The sequence below is a fragment of the Patella vulgata genome, chromosome 2, assembly GCF_932274485.2.
Source record: "Patella vulgata chromosome 2, xgPatVulg1.2, whole genome shotgun sequence".
Taxonomy (NCBI): domain Eukaryota; kingdom Metazoa; phylum Mollusca; class Gastropoda; family Patellidae; genus Patella; species Patella vulgata.
Window position 1 is genome coordinate 87,917,281 of NC_065880.2, and position 13,959 is coordinate 87,931,239.

Here is a 13,959-nt window from a genome sequence, read left to right on the forward strand (position 1 = left end):
TTTGTTAAAAAAAGGGTTTTTATTACAAACTAAAATAAATGTACTTCTGTCGTGAAACATTATGCCCCAAATAAGGGATTCAGTTTTTTGTTATGACATCCAGACGATCCGGGGAGGTCAAAGCTGAACTGACTTCCGCCTTGAACAGGACTTCCGTAGAATCCATGTTCCCCTGCCTTCATACAAGACATTCTGGAATTTTCTGGTTTTCCGACACACCTGGAATATAAAGAGAAAAAGATAAATGGGGTTTAATGTCCACTCGGCTCATACTAGGTAGAACGTCTCTTGTCTATGGAAATCCCATTCAGTATGTACCTGAACCCAAACAATATCATCGGTTATTTTATAAAAATAGTCCCATTCTCACCTTTTTCTTTCTTTCTGACATGCGTCATACTAACTGTTAAAGATAGGTTGCCAGACAACGAAAGAGTTACCCAGCGCGCTCCCCATACAAACTGATTAAGGGAAACAACATCGCACTAACATAAACTAACCATGTACTGGTAATAGAAATGAAAAGAATGGAGTTTAACGTTCTATTGTTCTGCTCCACCTGGGTTAATGAAGACGGGTGTAAAGAAATGAAATGAAATGGGGTTTAACGTCCTACTGTTCTACTCCGACTGGGCTAATGAAGACGGGCGACGGGTAATCAGTAATAGAAAAAGCGAGCTCCCGTGTACACGTACAAGAAACCTTGACTGTTGGAATTTGAAATAAAATTCCCTCATGGCACACTGCATGGCGTATGCCCGTCTGCAGTAAAGTATGACGTTAAACCCCATTCCATTTCATTGCACATCCTTTGACTGTAATTCACTGTTCAAGGCAATGGCAGCTCCAATATGTTACAGGCAAAATCTTATTTGTTGAGGCCAGCTCAATATCGTCAAGGTCGCTGATATGTAAATAATGTTAGGACACGTGATTGTTGGCGAGATTGTAGGTTAGGGGTACGGTAAGCGTTAGGACTAGGTCCATGGTTAGGGTAAGAGTTGGGATTACTTTTGTTAACATATCGTGACTTTTGATCAAACTTGAAGTTGGCCTTATCAAATAGATCTAAACCTGTTTAAGGCAATGGTTACGCCAATATGTTACAGGTGAAGAGACTAGGGGGAGATAACTGCGGAGTGATTAGCTGCACATCGGTTTATAACCGGGAGGCAGAAATTAAATGGGTTTTACATCTTACTTTTCTGCACCGATCGGGCATTGAGACAATGATCACTTAAATATCGCTCATCTTCTTCCAATAAAAGGCGTGATTATAAAGGATTTAACCGGATTACCTGGAGAAAACCCACGGACAAGACTCCGAACAGATAACAAGTCTTATAAATGAAATTGAATGGGTTTTAACGTCCTACTGTTTTGCTCCGACTGGGCTAATGAAGACGGGCATACGCCATACAGTGTGCTACGAGGGAACTTTTGCCCGGACAGCCTGCACTACGGCCTACTCTTATATTGAATTTCAGCTGTCAAGGGATCTTTTACGTGCACGCCAATGTGTACACGGGACCTCGGTTTTTCGACCCATCCGAATGACTAGACAGCTGCCCTTGTCAGGCCCTCCGTCCAGCATCACTGACAAGGGGGAACCACGCCGGAAAAGTAACAGATACCAAGTCTTAAACAAATGAAATGAAATATGGTATAACGTCTTACATGTTTCCCCATGTGGATTAATGAAGACGGACATACGTCATACAGTGTGCTATGAATGACATTTTGCCCAGACAGCTGGGCTATGACCAACTCTTATTTCGTATTCCAACTGTTTTTTTTAAGTGTTTTTTTAAGCGCAGGCCAACGCCAACGTATGCACGTCCCTTGACAACGACTTGACGCTGTTCGTTGCTAGGCCCTCCACTGACAAGGGGGTTGGGGGTATTCAGGAAAATCCCAAGAAATTTAATCGGTCCACACCAGGATCGTACCCGGGGTCGTCTGGTTAGCGAGTCAGTGCCTTACTCCCTGAGACACCGCGGCTCCCGAAACATCTTATAATCTACAGGGCAACCGTTAGAGACCCCAGCAGGTGCTTTTTTTATTACCTGCAGTAATCATCTCGACCGTCACTATCGACATCTCTCATGAACCAGGTATTCGAATAACCAGGCTGAAAACCTAGTGCTGAGACATAATAATGATCTTGTCCCGTACTTCCAGCCAATACACACGATAAAAACTTTCTTTTACCTCGGCCTATAACTCTGAAAAATAACAAATAACGGTCTAAAAACTAAATAATTTCGGGACTAACATATGGTTCAATTTTATTTCAATAATTAGGGGTCTTTAGCAGTGGTAGGAAACCGGAGAACCCGAAGAGATTGAACAGGCGACCTACTCCTTGTCACATTCGGCCTATAAATAGCACTCTAATTAAAGATGCATTATGTAAGATTTAGAGTTGTCCATTCTTACTATTACAGTTCAAAAATAGATAATAAAAAATGAATATATTGAAAATTTCAAATTACTTTATTTAGGGCGAAGTCATGACTGCTTGAAGTTGTAGCGTAGATTGTTTATTCTCGTAACAACAACCGTCAGAGAGAGAGAGAGAGAGAGAGAGAGGGGGGTGTTAACGTCCACTTGACACACACTAGGTCATTTGGGGACTAACATATGGTTCAATTTTATTTCTATAATTCGCTTGCGCGTAGGGGTCTTTAAAAAAAATGGTAAGTTTGCCACACGCTCAATTTCTTCATAAGCCAGACACATCAAGATAGAAGGCACCATTTACACTGCAGATTTTTAAAATATTGCTTGGACCAGAACCCCATTCCGTCCTTGATTGAGGCTACGAGGTAATTTGTAGCAGTAATCGAAATAATTCAAATGAGATTCGTTACAGAGGGGTGGCAGCAGAATGGTTAGCTACATATTGGTTTGTTTTAATCTGATTAAAATACAGATCTATATTTCGTTTCGTTTTTTTTATACTTTCGATGGCCTACACTACACTACAAGCGGCTTTTGACATTTGATTAACCAATCAGCGTTGTTGTTTCTAGTGGGTTACCCACATGTTCCGTGCACATGTTCACGCCCAAAAACAAACTGTTTCATTGGCTAATCATTCACATCACCCAGAACGCGGGTTATATAAAAACTCTTCCAGATCCTAGTGTAGTTAAGACCGGTAAACGAAATTTTGAACTATAAAAAAGAAACGAAATAGGATATGTGTTATATAACAACTCTTCCAGATCCTAGTGTAGTAAAGACAAGTAAACGAAATTTTGAACAATAAAAAAAAAAAAAACGAAATCGGTTCCGTATTTTAATCAGATTGAGAGCGGAGAGTGGGGGTGGGTAAATACTAACCGACAGTAATCATTGGCAGCTCCTACACCTTGTACATCAGCCCAGCCCCTAAAATACTCTTCATGTCCCAGTTCTACAACATCATAGCGACGTCTAGGTATATCACTGCTACGTTCATCAACTATCTCTAATGAATATTCATTACTATCACCTAGCTCCGCCTCTAACGATGCCACGTCATCTGGTGTGTTGTCAATCCGCCATTGTTTTTTATCGGCTTGAAGTGATTTTTCCACAAAATGGAGTTTTCCATTATCTGTAAATAGAAAATGTTATAAATCAATTCATGGTGGAATGTTTTTATGGTGGGAACGAACTTTTTAAAGATACATTATGGGAGATTGAAGTGATTTTTCCACAAAATGGAGTTTTCCATTATCTGTAAATAGAAAATGTTATAAATCAATTCATGGTGGAATGTTTTTATGGTGGGAACGAACTTTTTAAAGATACATTATGGGAGATTAGATAAAGAGTTGACAGTGACAGTTCTCACTATAATAGTTAACAATAGATAACGTCAATAGAATATGATGAAAATTTCAGTCGAATTGCTCCACTCTGAACCGAGATATTAGCGACTGAATTTTAGGCCAGCCTCAATCATCATTACTAAAGTGAGTACGATAAAAAAAAAAGTCTCGATTATCCAGTTTTGCGTTTAATTATTTTTCAAAAAATGTATTCCAATCCGCTAAATATCGCGGGCTAGCGATTATGTCTGGATAAGCTAATGTCTAATTAATAATTTCTATAACATTTCAGACCTAAAGAAAGACCTGCAATGGGCAAATTTAGCTCTTGCATAATGTATGTTCAACTTGAATGATGTTAAGTTCGAAAGAGCCGAAATTGCGACATGTAGATCATTTGCCTTGATTCTGATTTGTCAGAAACCATGTTACAAACAAATGGGTTTCAATTATTCAATGTTCAGGCTAGGATTATCTTTTGTTTATCAAGCAAAAATTAAATGGGGTTTAACGTCCTACTGTTCTGCTCCGATTGGACTAATAAAGACGACTGTATCTCTAAACCATTGACCTTATAGCCCGTTCAGACGCTTATTTGTAAACCAGTTCATAATCGCTGGGGTTTTTAAGACAGCATCGTGTTGCGTTCACACGTACTATAAACCAAACCGGTTTAACTATTCTGACCTCTTCGGTCGGAGGTTAGAGTTAACTACGCATGGGTAGCATCATATTCTTTATTCGGTTATCGCACGCTTTCGATAACATTGGCACTGTCTGGCCTCGATATTTTCAAAGGAATGTAACTTAATGCGTACTGCGCATGCTCAAAGCAAGCTGGAGCCGGGGTTTTTAAACCAACCCGTTCAGACGGCTAAGATGAACCAGTTTAAAATAAAAAGCCTTCTCGAAGACAGGTCGCGAGCTGGGGTTTCTAAACTGGTTTATTTGCCCCACATTTGCGTTCAGACGCTTAAGTTAAACTGGTTTAACGATCCCCGTTTTTTTTTTTAAAAAACCAGTCCAACTTAAGCGCCTGAACGGGCTATTAGATGTACAGGTTGTGTAATTCTATGTGTGTATCTAGTTAGTGATGCGATACACGGAGAAAAGTGTATAATTCTTATCTTTAAATATAAACACGGTTAGATATATGATAAGGTATAAAATCTTTAGACCACACGCACACACATTTATATCCCTCATAGCACACTACATGGCGTTTGTTCAGCGAAGATGTTAGAATTTAAACCCCATTTGTTGTTGTTGTTCTTAGTGTTTAACGTCCGCTTCCATCGAAGGTGATATCGCAGACAAATCTTATTTTTTCATTTTTATTATCTTAGCGGACGCGCAGGGGTCTTTCCTGTGGGAGAAAACCGGAGTACCCGGAGTAAACCCACGAGGCAGAGAAGGCGCCCCTATCGCCAAGCCACATACACTTACACCAGGGATCGAAACCACAGCCGCAAGCCATGCTATGCGGAACATTATGCCTATTCTTTATCGAATTCAAACTGTAAACATTTTACCATTGGTAGGCTACATGAATCGTGTACCATTATGCGTTTCAGCGCCATTTGTAACAAGGGACCCGAAGAATGAGGCTAGATATATTCCACAAGTCATGTCAAACGAAGACGCCAAATTCTTATCTGGAGAGCATGCGCAATAAATACTATCGCTATAGACGGGAATAACCAGACGCTAGAGATTGCCATTCGATTGAGACTTCTGACGTATTTCGCTGATCATAACTGATTAGAGTAAAAACAGAAACGATTGAATGTAAATCAGTTTATATACATTCATATTACATTATTATATACGTTGAGACCCATTTGTGTCAATTTCTAGATCCCAAATATTAGCGATTTACCTACAGCGGGGGTTGATGGCCGGATGATTAGCACGTGCGCGCTGTATCATGAGGCCTGTCATTGAGTCAACTGGCGTGGTTTCGAATCCCCGGTTGTACGTGACAATGAGTAGGGTTGTCTGTCCAACCTCGTGGGTTTTCTCCGGGTCCTCCGGTTTCCTCCCATTGCTTAAGACTCCTACGCGCAAGCGAATTATTGAAATAAAATTAAACCACACGTTAGTCCCGAAATGGACTGATCTGTGTCGTGTGGACGTTAAACCCCATTCTCTCTCTCTCTCTCTCTCTCTCTCTCTCTCTCTCTAAATACAGTTATTTCAAACATACAGAAAGAGAAGTCTAACTGGCAAGGCGCCTCACACCCTACAGGTGGGAACGGGTGGAACTGATGTAAAGCAATGATATTTTACACGAGATGTAAACAAACTGACAAGATATATTTTATATCTGAGTGTAATCAGATCTGATTAGATCGAGATGAAACACGTTTTGTATATAGACAGTTATATAAAACAACCAATAATACACGACGTATTAAATTCTTACATATAACAGATAATTGGATTAGACGATAGACAACTTAAAATAAATATGGTTGGTTGCCAGGCAATGAAACCTACGTCCGTTTCTATCCAAGAACACTTTTTATCTAATTGGCTATATATAAATACCTTCCAGACCTTGGTTTTGTTAAACTGAGAGAGAGAGAGAGAGAGAGAGAGAGAGAGAAATGGGGTTTAACGTCCACTCGACACAAACTAGGTCATTTCGGGACTAACATATGTTTTTTTTAAATTTTATTTCAATAATTCGCTTGCGCGTAGGGGTCTTTAGCAGTGGGAGGAAACCGGAGGACCCGGAGAAAACCCACGAGGTTGGACAGGCGACCCTACTCCTTGTCACGTACAACCGGGGATTCGAAACCACACCAGTCGACTCAATAACAGACTTTATGATACAGCGCGCGCACGCTAACCATTCAGCTATCCAACCTCCCTTTGTTAAACTGAAAGTCAAACTACGACTTTGTCAAGGTATGACAAGATAACCCCGGTGCCTATCTTTTAGACCTTGGATTTGCTAAACTACGACTTTGTCAAAAAATGACAAGATACGACCTGCCTGTTTGACTTAATCAAGTGTAACACTATCATGGTGTTAGGATGTGATTCGCCCTAGAACAGAACCCTGCGGCACACCACATGTTATTTTGGGGAATATTAAACTGAAACTAATTGCTTACTTGCTGAAAATACTTTTATAGACCATGGTTGTAACTATCTATTTGAATGAACTTTGACATCTGATACGTCTTGCCAGTGGGATAATCTAAGATGTTCCACGTTTTGATTCCACTTTGACATTTTGATAAAAGACTGATTTCACCCGAAGGCAAAACATCTGAATCAAAGTTTCAGGCCACCCTGATAAGTTAAAAATCTGTTTGCAGTGGAAATGTATTGGACCATTTATTGGCGCGACAATTTGTCCCACGACGCTATTCATATCATTCGGCACCCCCCCCCCCCCCGCCCCGCCCACGACAGCTATTAAAGATATATTATGTAAGCTTTTGATAGAAAGCCAGTCGTTCGTGCTATAATAGTTTCAAAATAGATAATATATTTAAAATTTCACTGTTTGGAGTTTTGACCAGATCTAGAATTAGCTAGGTCATTTCGGGATTGACATGGTTCAATTTTGTTCCATAATTCGCTTGCGCGAAGGGGTCTTTAGCTGTGAAGGGAAACCGGAGAAAACTCACGAGGTTCGACAGGCAACTCTACTCTGTGTCACGTACAAGCGAGGAATCAAATCGCGCCAGTTTACTCAAGTTTAAAGATCTTGCATAAAGAAAATAAGTTTGCCAGGTGAAACTAAAGGCATCCACTCGTAGATATAAAAACAAACACATCAGTATATCTCAACATTTTTGGCTAGGTTCTCGTAGCTAATGATAACCCAGTTGGTGATGAGTGGACGTTTAGCATACATGCAATATCCATCATCACAGGTAATTTGTGTCTGTTTACATAAAAGTTCAGACTTGAAGTCATTAACCAAATCATTCCTAAAATATCCAATATAAACACACTGTTGTTTGTCTTCAAGTGTGGGGGCTGGATGGCTAAATGGTTAGTTCGTGCGCGGTGTATCATAAGGTCGGTCATTGATTCAACTGACATGGTTGCAATTCCCCGGTTGTACGTGACAAGGATTAGTTTCGCCTGTCCAACTTCGTGGGTTTTCTCCGGGTCCCCCGATATCCCCCTACAGCTACTTAAAGACCCCTATTAAACCATCATGTGAGGGAGTGACGTTGCCTTAGTGGCTGGCTCTCTAATAAGGAGGTCACAAAGTCGATTCCTCTTGTCAGTCAAGTAACATCAGAAAATCACCTGATAATCTTCACACAGAAACTTATAATTGCATACTCTAAAAATAAAAATCTTAATGGCATCCTAGTGCACAGTAAATTAAGACTAAATAACACCAGTAAATAAACCCTTAGTAAATAAAATCAACTAGTTATAAGAAACCCTAGCCCTAACCCCAAGATAGTGGAAAAAAAACCTCATATTTAGGAAAGAGAGAGAGAGAGAGAGAGAGAGAGAGAGAGAGAGAGGTTTAGCGTCCACTCGACACAAACTAGGTCATTTTTCAGGACTAACATACGGTTTAATTTTAGTTCAATAATTCGCTTGCGCGTAGGGGTCTGTAGCAGTGGAAGGAAACCGGAGGACCCGGAGAAAACCCACGAGGTTGGACATGCGACCCTACTCCTTGTCACGTACAACCGGGGATTCGAAACCACCGTAGGAAATAAAATCCTTACTAATGTGGCTCTCACCGAGAGCCTCGAATTTATTCTTTTTTGTTCAGAAACAAAAATACCAGAATGCCACAAGCGCCACCAAAGAAAGACCATCAGCGCCACCAACACCAAAAAAACAGCGAAACCAACTATGCATATAAATCTAATGTATTTTTAATAAAACTAGGAAATATCACGAACCAAATTTTCATCATCCTGGACCAGTGCTATTCTGGAGATTTAAACATACATTATGCAAGAGCTAAATCTGCCAATTGCAAGTCTTTATTTAGGCTACAGATGTTATAGAAATTATTAATTAGACCTTTATTTACACGACAAGCTCAAATCAACTCTGTAGACCCATGGATGGCTTGGATACAGTTTGGATTTAAACAGTCGTCCATTTAAAATTGAATCAATAAATGGCGGACCAAGCTAACGCTTACCGTTAATCGCTGATGTCACTACCGGAAACCTGTGATGAAAGGCCTGCCGAGCGAGTTTACCACAGCCATTGAGTGTTTTACTTGATAATCGAGAATATGTGGGCGGAGTTATCGTCTGTCAATCAAACGATCGCCAATTCTCATAGACGGTGCAGACACAATTGGTGCCTATTTATAGTCCAAACTTCCAACAGTGACAATTCTGTTCATAACAAAGTAATTTGACTGAAATTTTCAACATTTTCTTTTTTTATCATCTATTTTTGAATTATTATAGCAATAATGGCCAACTCTTTATAAAACCCTTAAAGATACATTATGGGAGATTCGATAACGAGTTGGCAGTTCTCACTATAATAGTTAAAAACTAGATAATGTAAAGGCAATTTGGTGAAAATTTCATTCAAATTGATCCACTATGAACATAGAACTAAGCGACTGAAATTCCCATAAGCCCCGGTCATCATTACTAAGGTCAGTACGATAAACAGCATAGTCCCGATTATCCATTTAATCGTTTAATCGAGAAGGAAAGTTATGCAGTAAATCGGCTAACAATCCACTAAAGATTATGGCCTGGATAGGTTAATTAATGTCTAATTAATAATTTAGATAACATTTTAGGCGTAAAGAAAGACCTGAAATAGGCAGATTTAGCTCTTGCATAATGTATGTTTAACTGATATCAACATCAATGTATCTTTAACCTCTCCCCCAAATTCTTAAACTTAACCTACAATCTCGCCAACAATCACGTGCCTGAACCTTATTTACATCTCAACGACCTTAACAAATAGGTTTAGCCCGTTCAAAACCCCTGAACTAGTTTTTCATATGGCGTGTACGACCAATTTCACTACTTTTGTTTTACTCTTAAAGTTGGAAAACTGCCCAACAAAGCACAGACAGAACTAACATGAATATTCCACTACAGTCAATATAGAAAAGTTACCGCACACATTGCAATTAAACACATTAAATTGTATATTTTATAAAGCTTGTGGCTACATACATTTGCCATAAACCTGGAAATTGCTGTGGTTTATTCTGGGGAAAAGTCAGTTGTATACAAAATTTTAAGACACTGGTTTAAAGTAGCTAACTCTCGAACTTAATACCATCCAAAGACTTCGACATTGAAAACACGAATTATTTGTCCATTTTTATCAACATTGATGTTGTGATCTTACCTGGAAAGGGTGGGGTTCGGAAATCCAATATTTAAGACAAAAAAACCCAAAACATTTCACCATTGGTACAAGATTCGTACACGTTTCAGATCCATTTATAACAAGGTACTCGAAGAACGAGGCTAGACATATTCCACAAGTCATGTAAACGGTAACATCATATTCTTATCTGGAGAGCATACGCAATGAATACTATCGGTGTAGACTGGAATAGCCAGACATTGCCATTCGACTGCGACTTCTAACGTAATTCGCAGAACATAACTGATTAAAAATTACAGTAAAACAGAAACGATTGAATGCAAATCAGTTTATATACATTTATATTACATTGTTATATGCGTTTTGATCCATTTATGTCAATTTCTAGGTCCTAAACATTAGTGATTTAGCTCCTTTAACTGGCAACAAAGAATAGCTATCTAATACATGAAGACAATACGAGAATTGGCATAAAATGTTGCAGGGTATAAGACAATAAACTTAGCACCAGAAGAAAGTCCATGTTAAAATACACAAACTTCACTATGAGAAAGTTGACCAACCATAATATCAAATTGGTGAACGAATCATCAATTCCAGATCTTGTGTTTAAATTTCTTTTTATCACAATTACATTCGGCAAACCTCGGTGGTTTTGGTAGCTAACCTCGGCTGTATGACGGTAAGTGATATGTAGCTACACCCATACAATTGTGATGCGGCTAGCGGTTTACTTATTAGGAAAACTTGCCGCTTTTAGAAAGGCGTTCTCAAAATAACGTCGTTCGAAGAGTGTAGAGTTTTTATTGCCAAGTTGTCCTTTGTTTAAAGAAAATCGGATAAACTTGAAAGAAAAACAGCTTCAGACATCGGAAGTACATAAAAAAACAACAATATACAGTTTCTTGAGATAAAACACGTCTTCATGGGTTCCGCCATTTATAATCCGGGAACTTAAAAGTAGTTTAAATGGCGGAATTCGACATACAGCCGAGGTTTGCCGAATGTCTGAATCACTTATATTCACCCTCTTCGTCGTGATTACAGAAGGTGGTTTATAACAATCTGTGGCGTGTGTATACGGGGGCTAGAGTGGTGGTCTAACGAAGCTACAGTACACCATTGAGGTCCCCCATATTTCTCGCCTCTTTTACCGGCTCTAACTTTTCGCCAAATTTTTCGTCAGGTTGAACGCTGTATCCTACAAATAAAGCAACGTGTAGCAAAGAATTGGTAAAAAGCAGGTATGAGGTTCACCATGGAGATCTTGAGATGATACACCAACTAGAAGAAGCATACTATTAAGCCTGCATACTCCTCGCAGTGCCTCGTTTGATTAGCGCTAATCCCTTTTAACACTGCTGTAATGGAAGCAAGTTTTTGTTCCAAACTATGAATGGTCAATAGTCAAATTAACAACCAACAGCTAACTGTGTAACAATACCATTACGCTTTAAACATTGCGTCGGGAATATGGTAAGCCTGCGACTATCCGCCCTACATTTCAACCTCTTAACTCATGAAAATCATGAATATTCACTAAAACATGTCAGAAAACCATCATTTAAAAGAGGGAAAGGGGAGAGGGAGGCACGAAAATAGAAAGTATTACTAGATGTAGGAATTTAATGGTGCTCCGTGTCCTTCTATGTTAGTCAAGTTCTCTCGCGGTTCTGTTTCTAAAAGAGGTGTTAACACCACCCACTCATATCTCTCTGAATTAAGTTCGATCCCAGTTCTGTTCCTGAAAGGGATGTTAACCCCCACCCACTCGTATCTCTCTATGTCAATATCACATTTCTGTCTAAGTTAGGTTCGATCCCAGTTCTGTTCTTGAAAGAGATGTTAACCCCCACCCACTCATTTCTCTCTATGTCAATATCACATTTCTGTCTAAGTTAAGTTCTATCACGGTTCTGTTCCTTAAAGGGATGTTAACCCCCACCCACTCCTATCTGTCTAAGTTATGTTCCCTTGCGGTTCTGTTCCTGGGAGTTGGATGGCCGAATAGTCAGTGCGTGCGCGCTGCATCATAAGGTCTGTCATTGAGTTAACTGGCGTGGTTTCGATTCCCCGGTTGTACGTGACAAGGAGTAGGGTCGTATGTCCAAGCTCGTGGGCTTTCTCCGCTTCCTCGGGTTTCCGCCCACTGCTAAAAGACCCGTACGTGCAAGCGAAATATCGTAATTAAAATTATACCATAAATTAGTCCCGAAATTATCTAGTTTGTGTCGAGTGGACGTTAAATCTCTCTCTCTCTCTCTCTTGTGTTAAATCCCACCCACTCCTATCTATTTAATGGTATTAGAAGGGTGATGTAAGTTGATAGATTGTTTCTCTGGGGATGTGTCCAATACACCACCTCCATAAATACACATTACACAGGCGTACAAGTAGAAATATGCCGATATGGAATGTGCCAACCATCAACCCTATTATACTCAATATATAACACCTGGCGGTAACATCAAAGGTCAAGGAAAGGTAATTCCCCAGGTGAGAAAGAACACCATGTGTTAGTTATCAACTAAAGGAAGGTCGCGCGTGTTATTTATAACCGAATATTCCTTTAATAAAAGTTTTCTTGTTGTATCCTTAACGGTTGTCCTTTAAACATAGATTATGCAAGAGCTAAATCTGCCTATTGCAGGTCTTTCTTTAGGCCTGAAATGTTATCTAAATTATTAATTAGACATTAATTAACTTATCCAGACCATAATCAACTCTCGATGACATCGCTAGCCAGCGATATTTAACGGATTGGAATACATTTTTTTAAAAATAATTAAACGTAATATTGGATAATCGAGATTTTCTTTTTTTACCGTACCGACTTTAGTAATGATGATCGAGGCTAGCATAAAATTCAAAAACTAATATCTGGGTTCAGAGTGGATCAATTTGACATTAAATAGACAGTTCTGACGGGCCGTACGATATCTCACCCACGCCCACAATTGGCCTTCCAATCCCCCTCTATTTCAAATGACAATACAGATACTTCGATGAATACATAGATAGACGAAACCAACAGGGAATGGGTATTCGTGGACGGACGGACAGGTTAGTCAGAAACTGTACACCTAACATTCAGATTAAAACAACTGTTTGCTTTAAAAAACATTATTTTTTGTTGTTTAGTTAACTCCGTACCGCCCACCCCCCTTTTCTACCCTTCACTGAAATCCGCCAAAAAGGTATTTTGTTTCTTACAACAAATACTTAGATGAAAGTATACATGTTGATGATAGGGCTGCTGGGGAAATATTTGAATACGTGCCCAAGAATATCGTTATCGTTTGACAATGATTTCCTGTTTGGTGGGAGCGTGTAATAAAACCGTTATATCAGGAATATAATCATAACACAAATAAATAATACAGGACGTTGCTTTTATAAACAGATATAACATTCCAGTAACATTGTCAACTTTCTTCTTTTAGATGTATGCTTTGTTTACAATAGCAATATAAATATCCACTTCCGGTTATATATCGATCAAATCGCCGACTTCCGGTTATCACCGAACAAATCTCCAGACGAGTAACTCTCTACCCGTTGAGATCAATGTCAAATCCCCGCCATTCATTAGCCTATAACATTCTTATGCACCTAGTCAATCCTCAATGGATTCAAACCAGTAATTCTCCTCCCATTGATTTCGAAGGTAAATCCCTGCCATTCCTTGGCCTATAACATTTCCTCTCGGTTATACGTCGATCAAATCTTCATTGGACTCCGAATCGTAACCCGCTTCCTATTCCTTGCGGTCTCTGACATTCACTTTCGGTTATACAACGATCAAATCAACAGAAAAGTTCAA

General features: G+C 39.4%; 1 protein-coding gene across 1 annotated transcript in view; it reads right to left on the reverse strand.

Moving 5' to 3' along the window:
* LOC126810122 (secreted frizzled-related protein 2) overlaps positions 1–13,959 on the reverse strand; it is a 37,215-nt gene continuing 23,256 nt past the window's right edge. Inside the window, exons 3-5 of the mRNA XM_050535106.2 lie at positions 3,349–3,604; positions 2,067–2,225; positions 1–219 (exon numbers count right to left, since the gene is read on the reverse strand). Of these exons, the coding sequence (XP_050391063.1) occupies positions 60–219; positions 2,067–2,225; positions 3,349–3,604 (575 nt within the window). The 3' untranslated portion in view covers positions 1–59. The remainder of the gene's footprint in view (positions 220–2,066; positions 2,226–3,348; positions 3,605–13,959) is intronic.